Raw genomic sequence first — 19768 nt, 5'->3', positions numbered from 1 at the left:
TGGGTTGGGAAGATCCCCTGGAAGAGAGCATGGCCACCCACTCCAGTATTCTTGCCTGGAGAATTCCATGGACAGAGGAGCCTGGCAGGCTACAGTCCATAGGGTCACAAAGAGTCAGACATGGCTGAAGCAACTTTGCACACGCACATGCATTCAGCTACTATGTCTGAAAAAAGTATAATGAAACTGGTTCCCCAAGGCTGAAAACCAGAAAACTTGATTCACCTACTGCTTCAGGAACTACCTTCATCTGCCAGCCTACAGACTCTCCAGCATCCCCTATTCACAGAATTTAATATAGAGCCAGCTGGCAAAACAGAAATGTGATTTAGAGTCCCACACATAAGGGCTTCCCTGGTGGCTCAGATGGTAAAGAATCTGCCTGCAATGCAGAAGACCCAGGTTCAATCCCTGGGTCAGAAGATTTCCTGGAAAAGGGAATGGCAACCCACTTCAGTATTCTTGCCTAGAGAATTCCACGGACAGAGGAGCCTGGCAGGCTACAGTCCATGGGGTCACAAAGAGTCATACGTGGCTGACTGACTAACACACACACACAAAGCAGAGCACAGAAGGGTAGGGCCGGAGCACTGAGAATTAGTTCCTAAATCCCTTTTGTCTACTCAGCTACTTTGACTCTTCTACATATATTTGAATTTAGTTTCCATATAAAACAACAAAAAACCTCTCTTAGTTTCCAACTAGTAAGATGCAGCTATCCTTCATACAAGTGAAAGTTGTCTTCACTCTCTCCCCAGAATAAGAAGCAGCAAAGTTCCAACAATCTATCTCTGGGAGACAGTCATACTATCTCTGGGTCATGTTAATTACTTCCCAAATTTAGTTACAGCCCCATATGAACATTGTTATTTAGAGACTAAGCTGTAAAGTTAGCCTATAATAAAATTTGTATTTTAATTTAAAAGGGGGAAAACAGAAGAACATACATACATAGCTAAATAGATAGGTAGACTCATACACACTGTTTTCTGGCCCTATTTTTTGCTATTAAAAAATCAACTATAAATCTTCAATGCTTTTTGATAGTTAGTCTCTTTTTCTCTTGTAACTCTTAAGAGTATCTCTATCTTTGAAGTTCTCATTATCATGTGGCCAAGTGTAGACTTCTTTAATTTTTCCTGCTTGGAACTTCTGATTCCTGAAACTGAACATTTATGCCTTTCATCAAGTCTGAAAACCCTCAGTCCTTATGTTTCAGTATTACCTCACCCCTCTTTTCTCCTTTTTCACTTTTGGAAATTCCTATTATATAGGGGAGATCAGCCCTGGGATTTCTTTGGAAGGAATGATGCTAAAGCTGAAACTACAGTACTTTGGCCACCTCATGCGAAGAGTTGACTCATTGGAAAAGACTCTGATGCTGGGAGGGATTGGGGGCAGAAGGAGAAGGGGACGACAGAGGATGAGATGGCCGGATGGCATCACTGACTCAATGGATGTGAGTCTGAGTGAACCCTGGGAGTTGGTGATGGACAGGGAGGCCTGGTGTGCTGCGATTCATGGGGTCGCAAAGAGTCAGACACAACTGAGCAACTGAACTGATTATATATGTTAAGTCACTTCAGTTGCATCCGACTCTGTGCGACCCCACAGATGGCAGTCCATCAGGCTCCGCCGTCCCTGGGATTTTCCAGGCAAGAACACTGGAGTGGGTTGCCATTTCCTTCTCCAATGCATGAAAGTGAAAAGTGAAAGTGAAGCCACTCAGTCGTGTCTGACTAGTAGCGACCCCATGGACTGCAGCCTACCAAGCTCCTCCATCCATGAGATTCTCCAGGCAAGAGTACTTGAGTGGCTTGCCATTGCCTTCTCTGACCTTCTTATTTGGTTTTTCATATCTTTTTTTCAACTTGCAATGCATTAATAATTGTATAAATATAATTTTATTCAAGGTGGAAATTTTTATAAGTCAATTTTTGTTATCATTATTAAAACTAATTCTATACTTTAGGCAACAGAAGAAAAGAAAGATGAAGAAGAGGAAGGCCTAGAGGAGGGGACAGAGAAGGAAGAAGAGAAAAGATAAAATAACACCACTGTTATGTGATTTAATTGTTTACATTAGCCGTCAAACAGTATCTAAGTTACTGAGATTATACAATTCCTATTTTACTTTTTATGCATATTATTGTCTTATCATTATAAAAGTTTCTTTACTTAGGTTGAAAGAAAAATGTCTGACTCCCCTCCTTGATTCTGAAGAGCTGAACAAACCTTCATTGTACCTTACTCCTTCCCCTACAACTGATAAGGATGTTTAATATGTACACATTTCCTTTTCTAAAGGAGAGAAGATTCACACTGAGGACCTGAAAAATGTTCTTAAAAACGTGGGAATAGAGATCACAAAAAAGGAACACAAGAAGCTTATAAAAACTCTGCCCATTTCTGGTAAGCATTTAAGTGTGTTCTATATCATTGAAGTCTAAAAATGTATTCCTTCAACAAACATTTACTGAAGCTCTGTTTTGTACATAGCACTGTACTAAACTCTGCTGGGCAGGTACCTTGACTGTGGGGAGCACGTTTCCTCAAGTTCCTGCCCTCCTAAACAGAACTTCAGGGAAGGTTAGTTGTAGGGTTTTGTATAAGAAATTCTAACATTTGAAACATTTTATGTCAATTAAAAATATTGTTTAAAGATTCGATCTTAGCATTTTTTTGAAATCCTGTTCTTTTCACTTAGATTTTGGTTTAGGAAACTGGGACCTCTTTAGACAGAAGGCCCATAGAGGACACACATGTTCTTTCATCTCTTTAGGGGAAATCTAAAGTCTAAGCTGTAAGAGGAGAAAAGGGAAGGAGGATAGGAAAATGAAGAAAGAAAAATAAAGCCAAATTAGAGAGGAGAAATGGTAAAGAAAAAGCTACGTGTGATTCAGCCAAGTAGGATGTCACTAGCCGTGGTCTTCTATTCTGTCCAGTGGATAGATTCACTGCACTGAATTTTCTGAGTACTTTTTATTTCGAGAATAAACTTTGATAAATTTAAGTTTTCCCTTTCTGAAAGTAAATACTGATTCTTATGAATCATCAGAAACTCAATCATGCTTTTTGTTTTTGTTGTTGTTTGTTTGTTTACAGCTGATAAAAAGGTGTTTAAGAAAGAATTACTAAGGGGTGTGAAGTCTTTCAAAGGTGAGTGGAAAAAAAGACATGTGTCCATGTGTGCCCAGTCATCACCATATCATTGAAAATTATTTGTAAACATCATTTTTAAGACTATATCATCATGTTGTATTTACACATACACAATTTACTTGATTATTCTTTTCTCTTTTTAAAATTTATTTATTTTTTTATTGAAGGATAATTGCTTTACAGAATTTTTTTGTTTTCTGTCAAACCTGAACATGAATCAGCCATAGGTATACATATATCCCCTCCCTCCTGAGCCCCCCTCCCATCTCCCTCCCCATCCCACCCCTCCAGGTTGACACAGAACCCCTGTTTGAGTTTCCTGAGCCATACAGCGAATTCCCATTGGAACTTTACACATGGTGATGTAAGTTCCCATGTTACTCTCTATATACATCTCACCCTCTCCTCCTCTCTCCCCATGTCCATAAGTCTATTCTCTGCATCTGTTTCTCCATTGCTGCCCTGTACATAAATTCTTCAGTACCATTTTTCTATATGCCATATATATGCATTAAAATATGATGTTTATCTTTCTCTTCCTCTTACTTCACTCTGTATAATAGGTTCTAGGTTCATCCACCTCATCAGAACTGACTCAAAGGTGTTCCTTTTTATGGCTGAGTAATATTCCATTGTGTATATGTACTGCAACTTCTTTATCCATTCATCTGTTGATGGACACCTAGGTTGCTTCCATGTTCTAGCTATTGTAATTAATGCTGCAATGAACAATGGGATACATGTCTTTTTCAATTTTGGTTTCCTCAGGGTATATGCCTAGGAGTGGGATTGCCAGGTTATATGGTGGTTTTATTCCTAGTTCTTTAAGGAATCTCCATACCGTCCACCATAGTGGCTGAATCAATTTACATTCCCACCAATAGTGCAAGAGCAATCCCTTTTCTCTACACCCTTTCCAGCATTTATTGTTTGTAGACTTTTTGATGATAGCCATTCTGACCAGTGTAAGGTGATATCTCATTGTAGTTTTAATTTGCATTTCTCTAATAAGAGCAATGTTGAGCATCTTTTCATGTGTTTGTTAGCCATCTGTATGTCTTCCTTGGAGAAATGTCTGTTTAGGCCTTTTTCCCACTTTTTGATTGAGTTGTTTGTTTTTCTGGTATTGAGTTGTATGAGCTGCTTATATATTTTGGAAATTAATCCTTTGTCATTTGTTTCATTTGCTATTATTTTATCCCATTCTGAGGGTTGTCTTTTCACCTTGCTTATAGTTTCCTTTGCTGTGCAAAAGCTTTTAAGTTTAAACAGGTCCCACTTGTTTACTTTTGTTTTTATTTCCATTAATCTAGGAGGTGCGTCATAGAGGATCTTGCTTTGATTTATGTCATTGAGTGTTCTGCCTATGTTTTCCTCTAAGAGTTTTATAGTTTCTGGTCTTACATTTAGGTCTTTAATCCATTTTGATTTTATATTTCTGTATGATGTTAAAAAGTGTTCTAATTTCATTCTTTTCATGTAGCTGTCCAGTTTTCCCAGCACCATTTATTGAAGAGGCTGTCTTTTCCTCATTGCATATTCTTGCCTCCTTTGTCAAAAATAAGGTATCCAGAGGTGTGTGGGTTTATTTCTGGGCTTTCTACCTTGTTCCATTGGTATATTTCTGTTTTTATGCCAGTACCATACTGTCTTGATGACTGTGGCTTTGTAATATACTCTGAAGTCAGGAAGTTTGATTCCTCCAGCTCCATTCTTCTTTCTCAGGACTGCTTTGGCTATTCAGGGTCTTTTGTGTTTCTGTATGAATTGTGAAATTTTTTGTTCTAGTTCTTTGAAAAATGTCATTGGTAATTTGATAAAGATCGCATTGAGTCTGTAGATTGTATTTGGTAATATAGTCATTTTTACAATATTGACTCTTCTTACCCAGGAACATGGAATATCTCTCCATCTGTTTATGTTGTCTTTGATTTCTTTCATTAGTGTCTTATAATTTTCTGTGTACAGTTCTTTTGTCTCCTTAGTAAGTTTATTCCTAGATACTTAATTCTTTTTATTGCAATGGTGAATGGGATTGATTCCTTAATTTCTCTTTCTAATTTTTCATTGTTAGTATATAGAAATGCAAGTGATTTCTGTATATTGATTTTGTATCCTGCAACTTTGCTAAATTCACTGATTAGCTCTAGTAATTTTCTGATACGATCTTTAGGGTTTTCTACGTACAGTATCATGTCATCTACAAATGATGAGAGCTTTACTTCTTCTTTTCCAATCTGGATTCCTTTTATTTCTTTTTCTTCTCTGATTGCTATAGCTAGGACTTCCAGAACTATGTTGAATAATAGTGGTGAAAGTGGGCACACCTGTCTTGTTCCTGATCTTAGGGGGAATGTTTTCAGTTTTTAACCATTGAGAATAATGTTTGTTCTAGGTTTATCATATATGGCCTTTACTATGTTGAGGTAGGTTCCTTCTATGCCCATTCTTTGAAGAGTTTTGATCATTAATGGGTGCTGAATTTTGTCAAAGGCTTTTTCTGCATCTATTGAGATGATCATATGGTTTTTATCTTTCAATTGGTTAATATGGTGTATCACATTGATTGATTTGTGTATATTGAAGAATCCTTGCATCCCTGGAATAAACCCAACTTGATCATGGTGTGTGAGCTTTTTGATGTACTGCTGAATTCTGTTTGTTAAAATTTTGTTGAGGATTTTTGCATCTATGTTCATCAATGATAGTGGCCTATAGTTTTCTTTTTTTGTGTTGTCTTTGTCTGGTTTTGGTATCAGGGTGATGGTGGCCTCATAAAATGACTTTGGAAGTGTTCCTTCCTCTGAAATTTTTTGAAAGAGTTTTAGAAGGATAGGCATTAGCTCTTCTCGAAATGTTTGATAGAATTCTCATGTGAAGCCATCTGGTCCTGGGCTTTTGTTTTTTGGGAGATTTTTTGATCCCAGCTTCAATTTCAGTGCTTGTAATTGGGTTGTTTATAATTTCTATTTCTTCCTGGTTCAGTCTTGGAAGATTGAACTTTTCTAAGAATCTGTCCATTTTTTCCAGGTTATCCATTTTATTGCCATATAGTTGTTCATAATAGTCTCTTATAATCCTTTGTATTTCTGCATTGTCTGTTGTAACTTCTCCTTTCTCATTTCTAATTTTGTTGATTTGATTCTTCTCTCTTTTTTTCTTGATGAGTCTAAAGGCTTGTCAATTTCATTTATCTTCTCGAAGAACCAGCTTTTAGTTTTCTTAATCTTTACTATTGTTTCTTTCACTTCTTTTTCATTTATTTATGCTTGGATCTTTATGATTTCTTTCCTTCTACTAATTTTGGAGGTTTTTTGTTCTTTTTCCAGTTGTTTTAGGTGAAGTTAGGTTGTCTATTAGATGTTTTTCTTGTTTCTTGAGGTAGGATTGTATTGCTGTAAACTTCCCTCTTAGAACTGCTTTTGCTGCATCCTGTAGATTTTGAGTTGCCATGTTTTTCTTGTCATTTGTTTCTAGAATTTTTTTTTCCTTTTGATTTCTTTAGTAACCTGTTGGCTATTTAGAAATGTGTTGTTTAATCTCCATGAGTTTCTGTTTCTTATAGTTTTTTTCTAGTAATTGATATCTAGTCTCATAGTGCTGTGGTCAGAAAAGATGCTTGATATGATTTCAGTTTTCTTAAACTTACTGAGGTTTGATTTGTGACCCAAGATGTGGTCTATCCTGGAGAATGTTTCATGTGCACTTTGGAAGAAGGTGTATTCTTCTGCATTTGGATGGAATGTCCTGAAGATAAAAATGAGATCCATCTCATCTAATGTATCATTTAAGACTTGTGTTTCCTTATTACTTTTCTGTTTTGATGATCTGTCCATTGATGTGAGTGGGGTGTTAAAGTCTCCTACTATTTATTGTGTTACTGTCAATTTCTCCTTTTATGTCTGTTAGTGTTTGTCTTATGTACTGAGGTGCTCCTCTGTTGGGTGCATAGGTATTTACAGTTGTTATGTCTTCCTCCTGGATTGATCCCTTGATCATTATGTAGTGTCCTTCCTTATCTCTTGTAGTCTTCTTTACTTTAAGGTCTTTTTTTTTCTGATATGAAGATTGCTACTCCAGCTTTCTTTTGCTTCCCATTTGCATGGAATAAGTTTTTCCATCCTCTCATATTCAGTCTATATGTGTCTTTAGGTCTGAAGTGGGTTTTCTGTAGACAGCATAGATATGGGTCTTGTTTCTGTATCCATTCAGCCAGCCTGTGTCTTTTGGTTGGAGCATTTAACCCATTTACATTTAAAGTAATTATTGATATATATGTTCCTATTGCCATTTTCTTAATTGTTTGTGATTGATTTTGTAGATCTTTTTTCTTTTCTTGTATTTCTTGACTATGTAAGTCCCTTTAACATTTGCTGTAAAGCTGGTTTGATTTTTCTTTTCTTATTGAACATTTAGGTAGTCTGTAATGCTTTACTGTTATGCATATGTGATCTTTATACATAAATATTTATTCAACTTTAAAATCATTTTTAGATAGAGCTTTCCAACTAGAATTACCAGGTCAAAGGATCTTAACTCTTGGGTGTATATAAATGAATAAGAGCACCCATTACTGTCATGTGTTGGCCACTATATACTGTTTCACATTTTTTGAGCCTTGTTAATTTCACAGATGAAAAATGGAGTATTTTATCTATTGGTGAAGTTGAAAATGGTTTATATCTTTCAGTCTTTTAATTATTTGTCTGGCATCTTGTCCACTATCCTATGGCATCTTTGCATTTTTCCTATTAATTTCAATGACTTCTTTATAAGGATATTAGCACATTGTCATGTCTATAGAAAATATTTTTCCATTTGGTTGTTTGCATCTTTACTTTATTATGTTGTATTTTTTAACAACAGTTTTATTAAAGTATAATTTATACACCTTGTAATTTAGCCATTTAAAATGTACAATTCAATGCTTTTTAGTATAGTAACAGAGTTGTGCAACCGTCACTACAATTAATTTAGAACATTGTCATTACCAAAAAGAAACTGCACTAATTAGCAGTCACTCCCCATTCCCTATAACTCTCGCAGACCTAGGCAGCCACCAAATTACTTTCTGTCCACTATGTTGTACTTCAGTACACAGACATTTTTCATTTTTATGTGTTTATATCAGTCATTCCTTCTGTGATTTCTTCTTGTCATTTTGTATTTAGAAAGCCTGCCTCATTAACTAGTTTTTCTGTAGTATAAATTACATTAAGAAGCTAATTTATTGTTACTGTAGGAAGTTTCAGATCTTACTTTTTGACCAGAATGACATGATTTGGTTGTTGTCATTGTCTAATTTACCAGAGTTGCCAAACTCTTTCTTTACATTTTTCTCCCCAATATAAACTTCTCCCAGTTAGTTTTGGGATCATATTTTGTTTCTTATTCCACACAACTTGGTGTAAAGCTCTTTTGTGCTTTTATTTCTAGGTAAGTGTTAACAGTCTGAATTTTTCATTTCATGACATTCTTATCTATTTTCTCTTGTTTTTATTAAGGAGGCAAGGTTACTGTCAGTGACCTAAGTAATGTTCTACAAAACACTGGATTCAAACTTGAAGCAAAGGAAATCCAGGACTTGCAGACCCACCTACCAATTGCTGGTGAGCCTTTAGGATGCCTTTATCTTGTAGATGACTCAGCTCACTCTGAAAGCAGTGAGGAAAGACATGTTCAGAAGAGAAAACTGAAAGCAGAGATACAATGTAGAGGCTGTTGCTGAAGTTCAGATGACAGAGCCTTATAAAAATCCAGATAATAAGGGTCTTATTTAGGGAGCCACACTGGTAATATATTGGGAAGACTGATCTGATGTGGTAGGTGAAAGGGAGATAAAGAATAAAAGTGTGAATCAGAGGACTGTGGATCATGGGATTGCCTCAGAACAAAAAATGGGGTGGGGGGAAAGAGAACAGAGAGAAAATACCTTTTTAGGACATAATTGAAGTAATTACAGGAAAGTTAGATACAAGGTATCAGCCAATTGAGTAAGATAAGGAAGAAAGATAAAGGAAAGATAAAAAAGAATTAGGAAAAGATTATATAAAGATACATACATAAGAATATAGACTGACCTTTTTTTTAAAAATAGCATAACTGGAATGGAATCAGGGCTAAGAAGAAAGGACTCAGACTGAAGAAAAGAAGGGGAGTAGTCTCTTCTTTCTTCACTGGAGAATCTTGCCTGGCATAGGGGCTGGTTTCAAGTTTCCTTTGTAATAGCATGGAACCCCAAGGACTAGAAAGAAGATCTTTTTCTAGAGCAAGATTTCATTGTTCAAGGATGAAAGTCATGAGTTTTAAACACATTTCTTTGTACCAACAATATGCCAGCATTGTGTTGTATTGCTTTATTTAACTTGGCAACTGTTTATACTATTTCTGTGCAATGTATTTATTATTAATAGATACATTAACACCTTCAGTTCAGTTCAGTTCAGTTCAGCTCAGTCGCTCAGTCGTGTCTGACTCTTTGCGACCCCGTGAAGCGCAGCACGCCAGGCCTCCCTGTCCATCACCAACTCCCGGAATTCACTCAGACTCACGTCCATCGAGTCAGTAATGCCATCCAGCCATCTCATCCTCTGTCGTCCCCTTCTCCTCCTGCCCCCAATCCCTCCCAGCATCAGAGTCTTTTCCAATGAGTCAACTCTTCGCATGAGGTGGCCAAAGTACTGGAGTTTCAGCTTTAGCATCATTCCTTCCAAAGAAATCCCAGGGCTGATCTCCTTCAGAATGGACTGGTTGGATCTCCTTGCAGTCCAAGGGACTCTCAAGAGTCTTCTCCAATACCACAGTTCAAAAGCATCAATTCTTCGGCGCTCAGCCTTCTTCACAGTCCAACTCTCACATCCATACATGACCACTGGAAAAACCATAGCCTTGACTAGACGGACCTTTGTTGGCAAAGTAATGTCTCTGCTTTTGAATATGCTATCTAGGTTGGTCATAACTTTCCTTCCAAGGAGTAAGCGTCTTTTAATTTCATGGCTGCAGTCACCATCTGCAGTGATTTTGGAGCCCAGAAAAATAAAGTCTGACACTGTTTCCCCATCTATTTCCCATGAACTGATGGGACCAGATGCCATGATCTTCATTTTCTGAATGTTGAGCTTTAAGCCAACTTTTTAACTCTCCTCTTTCACTTTCACCAAGAGGATTTTTAGTTCCTCTTCACTTTCTGCCATAAGGGTGGTGTCATCTGCATATCTGAGGGTATTGATATTTCTCCCGGCAATCTTGATTCCAGCTTGTGCTTCATCCAGCCCAGCGTTTCTCATGATGTACTCTGCACATAAGTTAAATAAGCATGGTGACAATATACAGCCTTGACATACTCCTTTGCCTATTTGGAACCAGTCTGTTGTTCCATGTCCAGTTCTAATAGTTGCTTCCTGACCTGCATACAAGTTTCTCAGGAGGAAGGTCAGGTGGTCTGGTATTCCCATCTCTTTCAGAATTTTCCACAGTTTATTGTGATCCACCCAGTCAAAGGCTTTGACATAGTCAATAACGCAGAAATAGATGTTTTTCTGGAACTCTCTTGCTTTTTCGATGATCCAGCAGATGTTGGCAATTTGGTCTCTGGTTCCTCTGCCTTTTCTAAAACCAGCTTGAACATCTGGAAGTTCACGGTTTATATATTGCTAAAGCCTGGCTTGGAGAATTTTGAGCATTACTTTGTAGTGTGTGAGATGAGTGCAATTGTGGGGTAGTTTGAGCATTCTGCGGCATTGACTTTCTTTGGGGTTGGAATGAAAACTGACCTTTTCCAGTCCTGTGGCCACTGAGTTTTCCAAATTTGCTGGCATATTGAGTGCAGCACTTTCACAGCATTGTCTTTCAGGATTTGGAATAGCTCCACTGGAATTCCATCACCTCCACTAGCTTTGTTCGTAGTGATGCTTTCTAAGGCCCACTTGACTTCACATTCCAGAATATCTGGCTCTAGGTGAGTGATCACACCATCGTGATTATCTGGGTCATGAAGATCTTTTTTGTACAGTTTTTCTGTGTATTCTTGCCACCTCTTCTTAATATCTTCTGCTTCTGTTAGGTCCATACCATTTCTGTCCTTTATTGACCCCATCTTTGCATGAAATGTTCCCTTGGAATCTCTGATTTTCTTGAAGTGATCCCTAGTCTTTCCCATTCTGTTGTTTTCCTCTATTTCTTTGCACTGATCGCTGAGGAAGGCTTTCTTATCTCTTCTTGCTATTCTTTGGAACTCTGCATTCAGATGCTTATATCTTTCCTTTTCTCCTTTGCTTTTCGCTTCTCTTCTTTTCACAGCTATTTGTAAGGCCTCCCCAGACAGCCATTTTACTTTTTTGCATTTCTTTTCCATGAGGATGGTCTTGATCCCTGTCTCCTGTACAATGTCACGAACCTCAGTCCATAGTTCATCAGGCACTCTATCTATCAGATCTAGGCCCTTAAATCTATTTCTCACTTCCACTGTATAATCATAAGGGATTTGATTTAGGTCATACTTGAATGGTCTAGTGGTTTTCCCTACTTTCTTCAATTTAAGTCTGAATTTGGCAATAAGGAGTTCATGATCTGAGCCACAGTCAGCTCCTGGTCTTGTTTTTGCTGACTGTATAGAGCTTCTCCATCTTTGGCTGGAAAGAATATAATCAATCTGATTTTGGTGTTGACCATCTGGTGATGTCCATGTGTAGAGTCTTCCTCTTACTAGATATATATTTGTAGATATCTTCTCACATTCAGTAGGTTGCCTTCTCATTTTGTTGATGGTTCCTTTTTATGTACAAAAGCATTTTCAGTTCAGTTCAGTTCAGTCTCTCAGTCATGTCAGACTCTTTGTGACCCCATGAGTCACAGCACTCCAGGCCTCCCTGTCCATCACCAACTCCCGGAGTTCACCCAAACTCATGTACATCGAGTTGGTGATGCCATCCAGCCATCTCATCCTCTGTCGTCCCCTTCTCCTCCTGCCCCCAGTCCCTCACAGCTTCAGGGTCTTTGCCAATGAGTCAACTCTTTGCATGAAGTGGCCAAAGTATTGGAGTTTCAGCTTCAGCATCAGTCCTTCCAATGAACACCCAGGACTGGTCTCCTTTAGGATGGACTGGTTGGATCTCCTTGCAGTCCAAAGGACCCATAAGAGTCTTCTTCAGCACCACAGTTCAAAAGCATCAAATTCTTCTATGCTCAGCTTTCTTCACAGTACAACTCTCACATCCATACATGACCACTGAAAAAACCATAGCCTTGACTATACGGACCTTTGTTGGCAAAATAATATCTCTGCTTTTCAATATGCTATCTAGGTTGGTCATAACTTTCCTTCCAAGGAGTAAGCGTCTTTTAATTTCATGGCTGCAGTCACCATCTGCAGTGATTTTGGAGCCCAAAAAAATGAAGTCTGACACTGTTTCCCCATCTATTTCCCATGAACTGATGGGACCAGATGCCATGATCTTCGTTTTCTGAATGTTGAGCTTTGAACCGACTTTTTCACTCTTCTCTTTCACTTTCATCAAGAAGCTCTTTAGTTCTTCACTTTCTGCCATAAGGGTGGTGTCATCTGCATATCTGAGGTTATTGATATTTCTCCCGGCAATCTTGATTCCAGCTTGTGCTTCTTCCAGCCCAGCATTTCTCATGATATACTCTGCATAGAAGTTAAGTAAGCAGGGTGACAATATACAGCCTTCATGTATTCCTTTTTCTATTTGGAACCAGTCTGTTGTTCCATGTCCAGTTCTAACAGTTGCTTCCTGACCTGCCTACAGGTTTCTCAAGAGGCAGGTCAGGTGATCTGGTATTCCCATCTCTTTCAGAATTTTCCACAGTTTATTGTGATCCACACAGTCAAGGCTTTGGCATAGTCAATAAAGCAGAAATAGAAATTTTTCTGGAACTCTTTTGCTTTTTCGATGATCCAGCAGATGTTGGCAATTTGGTCTCTGGTTCCTCTGCCTTTTCTAAAACCAGCTTGAACATCTGGAAGTTCATAGTTCACAGACTGCTGAAGCCTGGCTTGGAGAATTTTGAGCATTACTTTACTAGTATGTGAGATGAATGCAATTGTACAGTAGTTTGAGCATTCTTCGGCATTGCCTTTCTTTGGGATTAGAATGAAAACTGACCTTTTCCAGTCCTGTGGCCACTACTGGGTTTTCCAAATTTGCTGGCATATTGAGTGCAGCACTTTCACAAGCATCATCTTTCAGGATTTGAAATAGCTCCACTGGAATTCCATCACCGCCACTAGCTTTGTTTGTAATGATGGTTCCTAAGGCCCACTTGACTTCACATTCCAGGATGTCTGGCTCTAGGTGAGTGATCACACCATCGTGATTATCTGGGTCGTGAAGATCTTTTTAATTTAATATATTTTGTTTAGCTTTTTTTTTTTGTTGAAGCATTTTAGTTTAATGTAATTCTATTTGAATATTTTTGCTTTTGTTTCCCTTGCCTAAGGAGACACATCCAAAAAATACATATATATTTCTAAGTTCAGTGTTTAAGAGCTTACTGCCTATGTTTTTTTCTAGGAGTTTTATCATTTCAGGGCTTACATTTAAGTCTTTAATCCATTTTGAGTTTATCTTGGTATGTGGTTTAAGAAAATGGTTCAGATTTCCCAGACTACTTATTGAAGAGACTTGTGTATTTAATTTTTCAATTATCTTTGTTAAAGATACTTTATTATCTTTGTTATTGTTGTTGTTTAGTCTCTAAGTGCTGTCCAATGCTTTTGTGACACCATGGACTATAGCCCACCAGGTTGCTCTGTCCATGGGATTTCCCATGTAAGAATACTGGAGTGGGTTGCTGTTGCCTTCTCCAGGCGATCTTCCAACCCAGGGATCAAACCGGTGTCTCCTGAATTGGCAGGTGGATTCTTTACCACTGAGCCACTTGGTACAAATACCTGAATCTAAATTCTGAATTTCTTACAGAAGATGAAGAGGTTGGCTTGGATGTGTTGATGGATGCAGCAAACACTTTTACAGGTGAGTAAGAATTTGTATCAGATGTTATAAAATTGAGGTCTTGATGTTTTATGGAGAATTACTTACTTACAGCAGTAGTTTACTCTGTCCAGTCACTAGTAAGTTCACTCTGCTCTTTTATCTATTTATTGATAATTTTGACTTGTTGACAATAGTTTAGGTTATTAGAGATTTAGAGAAAGTGTGGCCCCTTCCATAAGGAATATTAACTTGTCCAGTGTTTTGGCCAGTAATGTGCTCTCATTTCTCTAGTGCTTAAAAAAATCAAAATATAGGTGAACACAATAAATCTTAATGTGAAGTTTTTGCATCAGGAAATGTGATGTCTTTGAACAGTCAGTTCCATAATTCAGGTTAAGAAGCAGTAACAGAGATATTACTTGCCTGTAGACTCTACTTACCATTACGAGTCATTGTGCTTCTGTGTTACTCTATGCCACACTGACCCATACACAGGATAGAAATGTTATCTATCTTCTGATTTGAATTTAAAAAGCCTTTCAAGTAATGGATTTCACAATAACTCTGTGTAAGTGAAGTCAGCTCATGTATTTAAACTTCATCCTGCAGTTAAAAGTAAGGTTGTACTGGATTATTTTTTTATAATTTAGAATAATTAGACTTCTTAATATTATCACCTGAAACAATTCCCATCTATTCAAAGGAGACAAGGTGGAAGCCAGTGACTTTAAAACTGTGCTGGGAAACATGGGACTCGAGCTCACTGAAAAAGAACAGTTTCTGCTGTCAAAAACTCTGCCAATCTCTAGTGAGTAGTTAACGTCCCATCCTGGTGCTCAGGGAAATGTGATATTGTGGGCTTTGGAGTGAGAATTGTCCAGTGTCCTGAGAAACCCCCTAAGAAAAATGCAGATGAGACAGAAGAAACTTTGTTACTGTTACTTGTGTTTTCATTTGGAAGTGAGAGACTTCTCTCTTTTCTATTCATTCAGTGATTAAATATTTTTTTATTTTAATAGCTACACAGCTAAATCGTTAGGTAGTCCTCTGAAAATGCACCCCACATCCTAAGTTCCTCCCCCAGTAGCTCTCCCACAGTCCAGCAACTAAATTGTAAACATGTAAGAGCCAGGAAGATTTTGGACCATGTGCTTATATTGTCAGTACCCATTCTGATTGGTCAGTGTCCCAGTGAGTTACTTCCTCAAAAGTTTCACCTTCTGGGCACCTGTGTAGACTCACCCACAAAGACCCTAGAGGCCAGCCTGTGCTTCAACTGTACCTCCTGCCTAATTCCAGAGACCTCAACATATAGACATTCTTCCCCTGCCCCATAGTTCCCATCCCTCATTGTTCCCCAGGCAAGAGAGCCTCAGTTCAGTTCAGTCACTCAGTCATGTCTGACTCTTTGTGACCCCATGGACCGCAGCACGCCAGGCTTCCCTGTCCATCACCAACTCCCAGAGCTTACTCAACTTATGTCCATCGAGTCGGTGATGCCATCCAACCATCATCCTCTGTCATCCCCTTCTCCTCCTGACTTCAATCTTTCCCAGCTTCAGGGTTTTTTCTAATGAGTCAGTTCTTCACATCAGGTGGCCAAAGTACTGGAGCTTCAGCTTCAGTATCAGTCCTTCCAATGAATATTCAGGACTGATTTCCTTTAGGATGGAATGGTTGGATCTCCTTGCAGTCCAAGGGACTCTCAAGAGTCTTCTCCAACACCACAGTTCAAAAGCATCAATTCTTAGGCACTTAGCTTTCTTTATGTTCCAATGCTCACATTCATACATGACTACTGGAAAAAAACATACCTTTGACTAGAAGGACATTTGTTGGCAAAGTAATGTCTCTGCTTTTTAATATGCTATCTAGGTTTGTCATAGCTTTTCTTCCAAGAAGCAAGCGTCTTTTAATTTCATGGCTACAGTCACCATCTGCAGTGATTTGGAGCCCAAGAAAACAAAGTCTGTCCCTGTGAGAGAGCCTACACATCACTAAGGAAGTTAGTGACCCTAGCGGCAGAACTGGCACCCTGGGCAGCAAATGCTCAATGCCTCCTGTGAATCCTCCCACATACACCTGAGGCTGTGACTACTCACTGTGTCTAGCATCCCCCCGCCCAGCTGCTCTCAGGGGCCAGTTGTGAGAAATGCAACATTCTTAGGATATTGGCCCCAAGAAAGCAGGATAGAGATGCAGGAAGAAGCAGATGGACTGTAATGGAGATGACTGCCTGCATATGCCAGGTGCTGAGGGTTCTGTGCACTCTGCAGACACTCCTGCCACAGAATGGAGGCCTCTCCCCAGAGGCAGATAACACCTGTGGGGATGAGTTAGGCTGGTAGGTGTCCATTGCTCTCTGTCTCTGTTGAATTTCACCTCCATTTATGAAAAGATTTTGTTTAGAGAACAATTTTTTTTTTCATTTCTGTATTATGTTACTTCTTGGGTTGCTACCTGTCTTTAATGTCATCCCTTTTTAGGATCTATCATTAGATCTAAACATATACTTGTAGGAATACGTCTGGGCCTAGAGCATAGGCAAGGAAAAAAGAAAAAGGCAGAGGAGTCAAAGTGCCATTAAAGAAGAGAAGAATGAGAAGAAGGAATCTTGTGTGTGTGTGTAGCCTGCATCAACTACTGCTGTGTGTTCTACATAAAGGATAGATTGAGAACAATCCTTATCTTTTGTTATAATTTGAAAGTGAAATAGAATAATTTTCTAGGTGAATTGTGTAAAATGTCTTATAAAATGACAAGAGTTTGTCCTTTTTCTTTTGACTTGAATTTTACCATATCTTTCAGGAGATGGAAAGGTATATAAGAAAAGATTACTGAATAGTGTGAAACCTCTCAAAGGTAAGAATCATGAGAATAGCATCTAAAATTTATTGTGTTTTGCATCTACTTTTTAAAATGTCTGATTAGAATTTTGCTCTTTTAATGTTCCACTGATGTACTGATGCTGAATTTAGGCCGGGTAACCTACTATTCTTCTTTGGGTATAAGTACATTTGAAGAACTCATTGTTAGTAACATGTAGCAAGTTTGAAATCTTTATTTCATTAGGTTGGTTATCTTTATCACAGTTCATATGGTTATCTAATTCTTCTTTTTCACCCATGATTACTTCAATTAAAAGCTACAGCACAGTGTTAAGAGAGCATTTTCTCTTCTTGACTCCAATACTAACTCTCTGGGTTCACTTAAATGGCCAGTGTTTCACCCTCCACTTAGGGTGAAACTCAAAGATAGAATCCACTTAAAGACATAATCTTCCACTTCTTGGACTTGCTTATATTTCTTATGTACATCCTCTTCTTTCCTAAGGGAAAAAAATCAGTGTCAATAAACTGGACACTCTAATGAAGAACATGGGAATTCAGCCTGAGAAAGAGGACTATGAAGATTTTCGGACCCATCTGCCGGTTGATGGTAAGTGTTTCAGATACCACTGTAGCTAGGGGGAACCTTAGGGTTTCTACATAAGAGCTTCTGAAAGCAAACCTCTTTTTTAATCTCTTTTGAAAACTTATGAAATATTTCAAACATATATAAAAATGGAGACAATATAACAAATACAGGCTAAAGTTAACAGATGTTATCATTTTGCACGCACCTTCCTTCCCTCATTCTCTCCCTCCCATGTATACCTTTTCTTAAGTAAGATAAAGTTTCATTAATGACCCAATAAGACCAATTAACCTTGATAAAAGTGTCAAAAAGGCAAAGTTAGGATAATTCATTAGGAAGAAATTGCTAAGGGATGAGCCCCAGTCCAAGATTCCCTTATTAGGGTCTAACAAAGCCAGTGGCCTTGAATTAAAAAAAAAAAGGCAAGTTTCTGTAAGAAAGCTAAATAGCACATCTTTCAGCAGAGCTAGTACATGCCGATCAAAGTGAACAAATTGCTCTTCTTCCTTCAGTGTTCTGTTCTCAGCTAGGGCTTGGCAGGTATAGCTAAGGTAGGCTGCGGCCACCAGTAAACATCTTCGACGTTACCCTTACCTATATCTGGGCTTAACATAGGAAACAGTTTTAGCCTAGCTTCTGGCCTTAACAGAGGAAACAGTTTTAGCCTATTTTTTAGTTTAAAACTTCACTCTCCTAGGTTTAACAATGCTGGTAATCATGGTCCCTATATATTAGCTAGGAGTCCTCAAAATGATTCCTACCAGAAAAGATATTATTACCAATAAATTATTTTTAGGATCCTTCATTCAATAACACAGTCAAAATTTTTTTCTAATCCAAAAGTGTGACTATTTTTGCACACTGAAATTCATTTGTCTAGCTAGCACGAACTATATGCAAAACCCTGAATGGTAGACAAATTATGCCTGGTAGTATAAAGGAAATGAAGGCATGGTCCCTGCTCTCATATAGTTTACAGTCCTGAAGGTTGGTGGTGGGGAACATAAGCAAAATTTAGAGAGTGGGAAGATAGCATACTGTTAAGCTTTAAGAGTCAGATGCTTATGTAAATAAATGACTTCAGGGTTTCAGATTCTATCTTGACCATTGAAATATGTTCCAGTTATTGGGTTTGAAAAAAGGGAGAGGCCTCTTTTAATAGTATAGATTTAGATTTATACTATTTATATAAATAGATTTAATAGTAATCCCTCTATTAGAAGGGATTGCTATTAAACTTGCTTCTTTACATTAAGGATTATTTGATACTATACAGAAAGTGATATTAATTAAATGAATGCTCATGCTAACATTTTGATCTTTCCTGTTTCTTGTGTATTTTGAGTTAAAAAAGTTACTAGAGAAAATCATGAAAAATAGATGAATTCCAATACTTTACAACTTAATTGTTTACAACTTACAACTTAAATGTTTTATAACCTTTTTCTCTAAGTTTTGAGTTGTGCCTGAATTGTCTTTTCTGACAGAGACTCAAATGGTTGATTTGGATGTGGCAATGGATGATGCAAAAGCTTTCATTGGTGAGTAAGCAGTTACGGGGAAAGGGAATTCATTATTAACTAAGACCTTAATGCTTTATTTTTTCAAAAAAGATGTTTTTAAACAGTCATTTTTTATTTGGGCTATTATTGACATGCTAAATTGACAAAAGACCCTGATGCTGGGAAAGACTGAAGGCAGGAGGAGAAGAGGACAACAGAGGACAAGATGGTTGGATGGCGTCACTGACTCGATGGACCTGAGTTCGAGCAGGCTCCAGGAGTTGGTGATGGACAGGGAAGCCTGGCATGCTGAGTCCATGGGGTCACAAAGAGTCAGACATGACTGAGCGACTGAGCTGAAATTGACTCCCTACAAATTTAATGTTAAATGTTTCTTTTATAATCTGATGTGGGATTTTCCCACATAGAGCTATATTATGTGATGTTTTTATCAATAATGTTTTCCACTTCACCATTGTTTAAACAACCAAAAACCCAGGTCTCCTGCATTGCAGGCAGATTCTTTACCAGCTGAGCCACCCAGGAAGCCCAAAATATAGGTCCACACTGTCCAATCTCAAGGTAAATTTTTGTAGGGTAGCTAGGAAATTCAATTACTGTGTCTAAAGACACAAGAGTTCAGGAAATTTAATGGCTGTTGACTTATATCTGGAATTATAAAAACTTTTCTTTTGCTTGATTTAAAAGTATGAATTCTATTTCTGACTCAAT

At 38.0% G+C, this 19768-nt stretch overlaps 1 protein-coding gene across 1 annotated transcript in view; it reads left to right on the top strand.

The window, feature by feature from the left end:
* Positions 1-19768, top strand: part of EFCAB3 (EF-hand calcium binding domain 3) — a 467300-nt gene that overhangs the window by 386215 nt on the left and 61317 nt on the right. Inside the window, exons 83-90 of the mRNA XM_086357127.1 lie at positions 2308-2412; positions 3106-3159; positions 8667-8771; positions 14103-14156; positions 14821-14925; positions 16926-16979; positions 17451-17555; positions 19022-19075. Of these exons, the coding sequence (XP_086213253.1) occupies positions 2308-2412; positions 3106-3159; positions 8667-8771; positions 14103-14156; positions 14821-14925; positions 16926-16979; positions 17451-17555; positions 19022-19075 (636 nt within the window). The remainder of the gene's footprint in view (positions 1-2307; positions 2413-3105; positions 3160-8666; positions 8772-14102; positions 14157-14820; positions 14926-16925; positions 16980-17450; positions 17556-19021; positions 19076-19768) is intronic.

This window comes from Bos grunniens, chromosome 19 (assembly GCF_055505025.1).
Source record: "Bos grunniens cultivar Pamir isolate PY7600 chromosome 19, Bosgru_T2T1.0, whole genome shotgun sequence".
NCBI lineage: Eukaryota > Metazoa > Chordata > Mammalia > Artiodactyla > Bovidae > Bos > Bos grunniens.
This window is presented reverse-complemented; position numbering and strand designations above follow the sequence as displayed.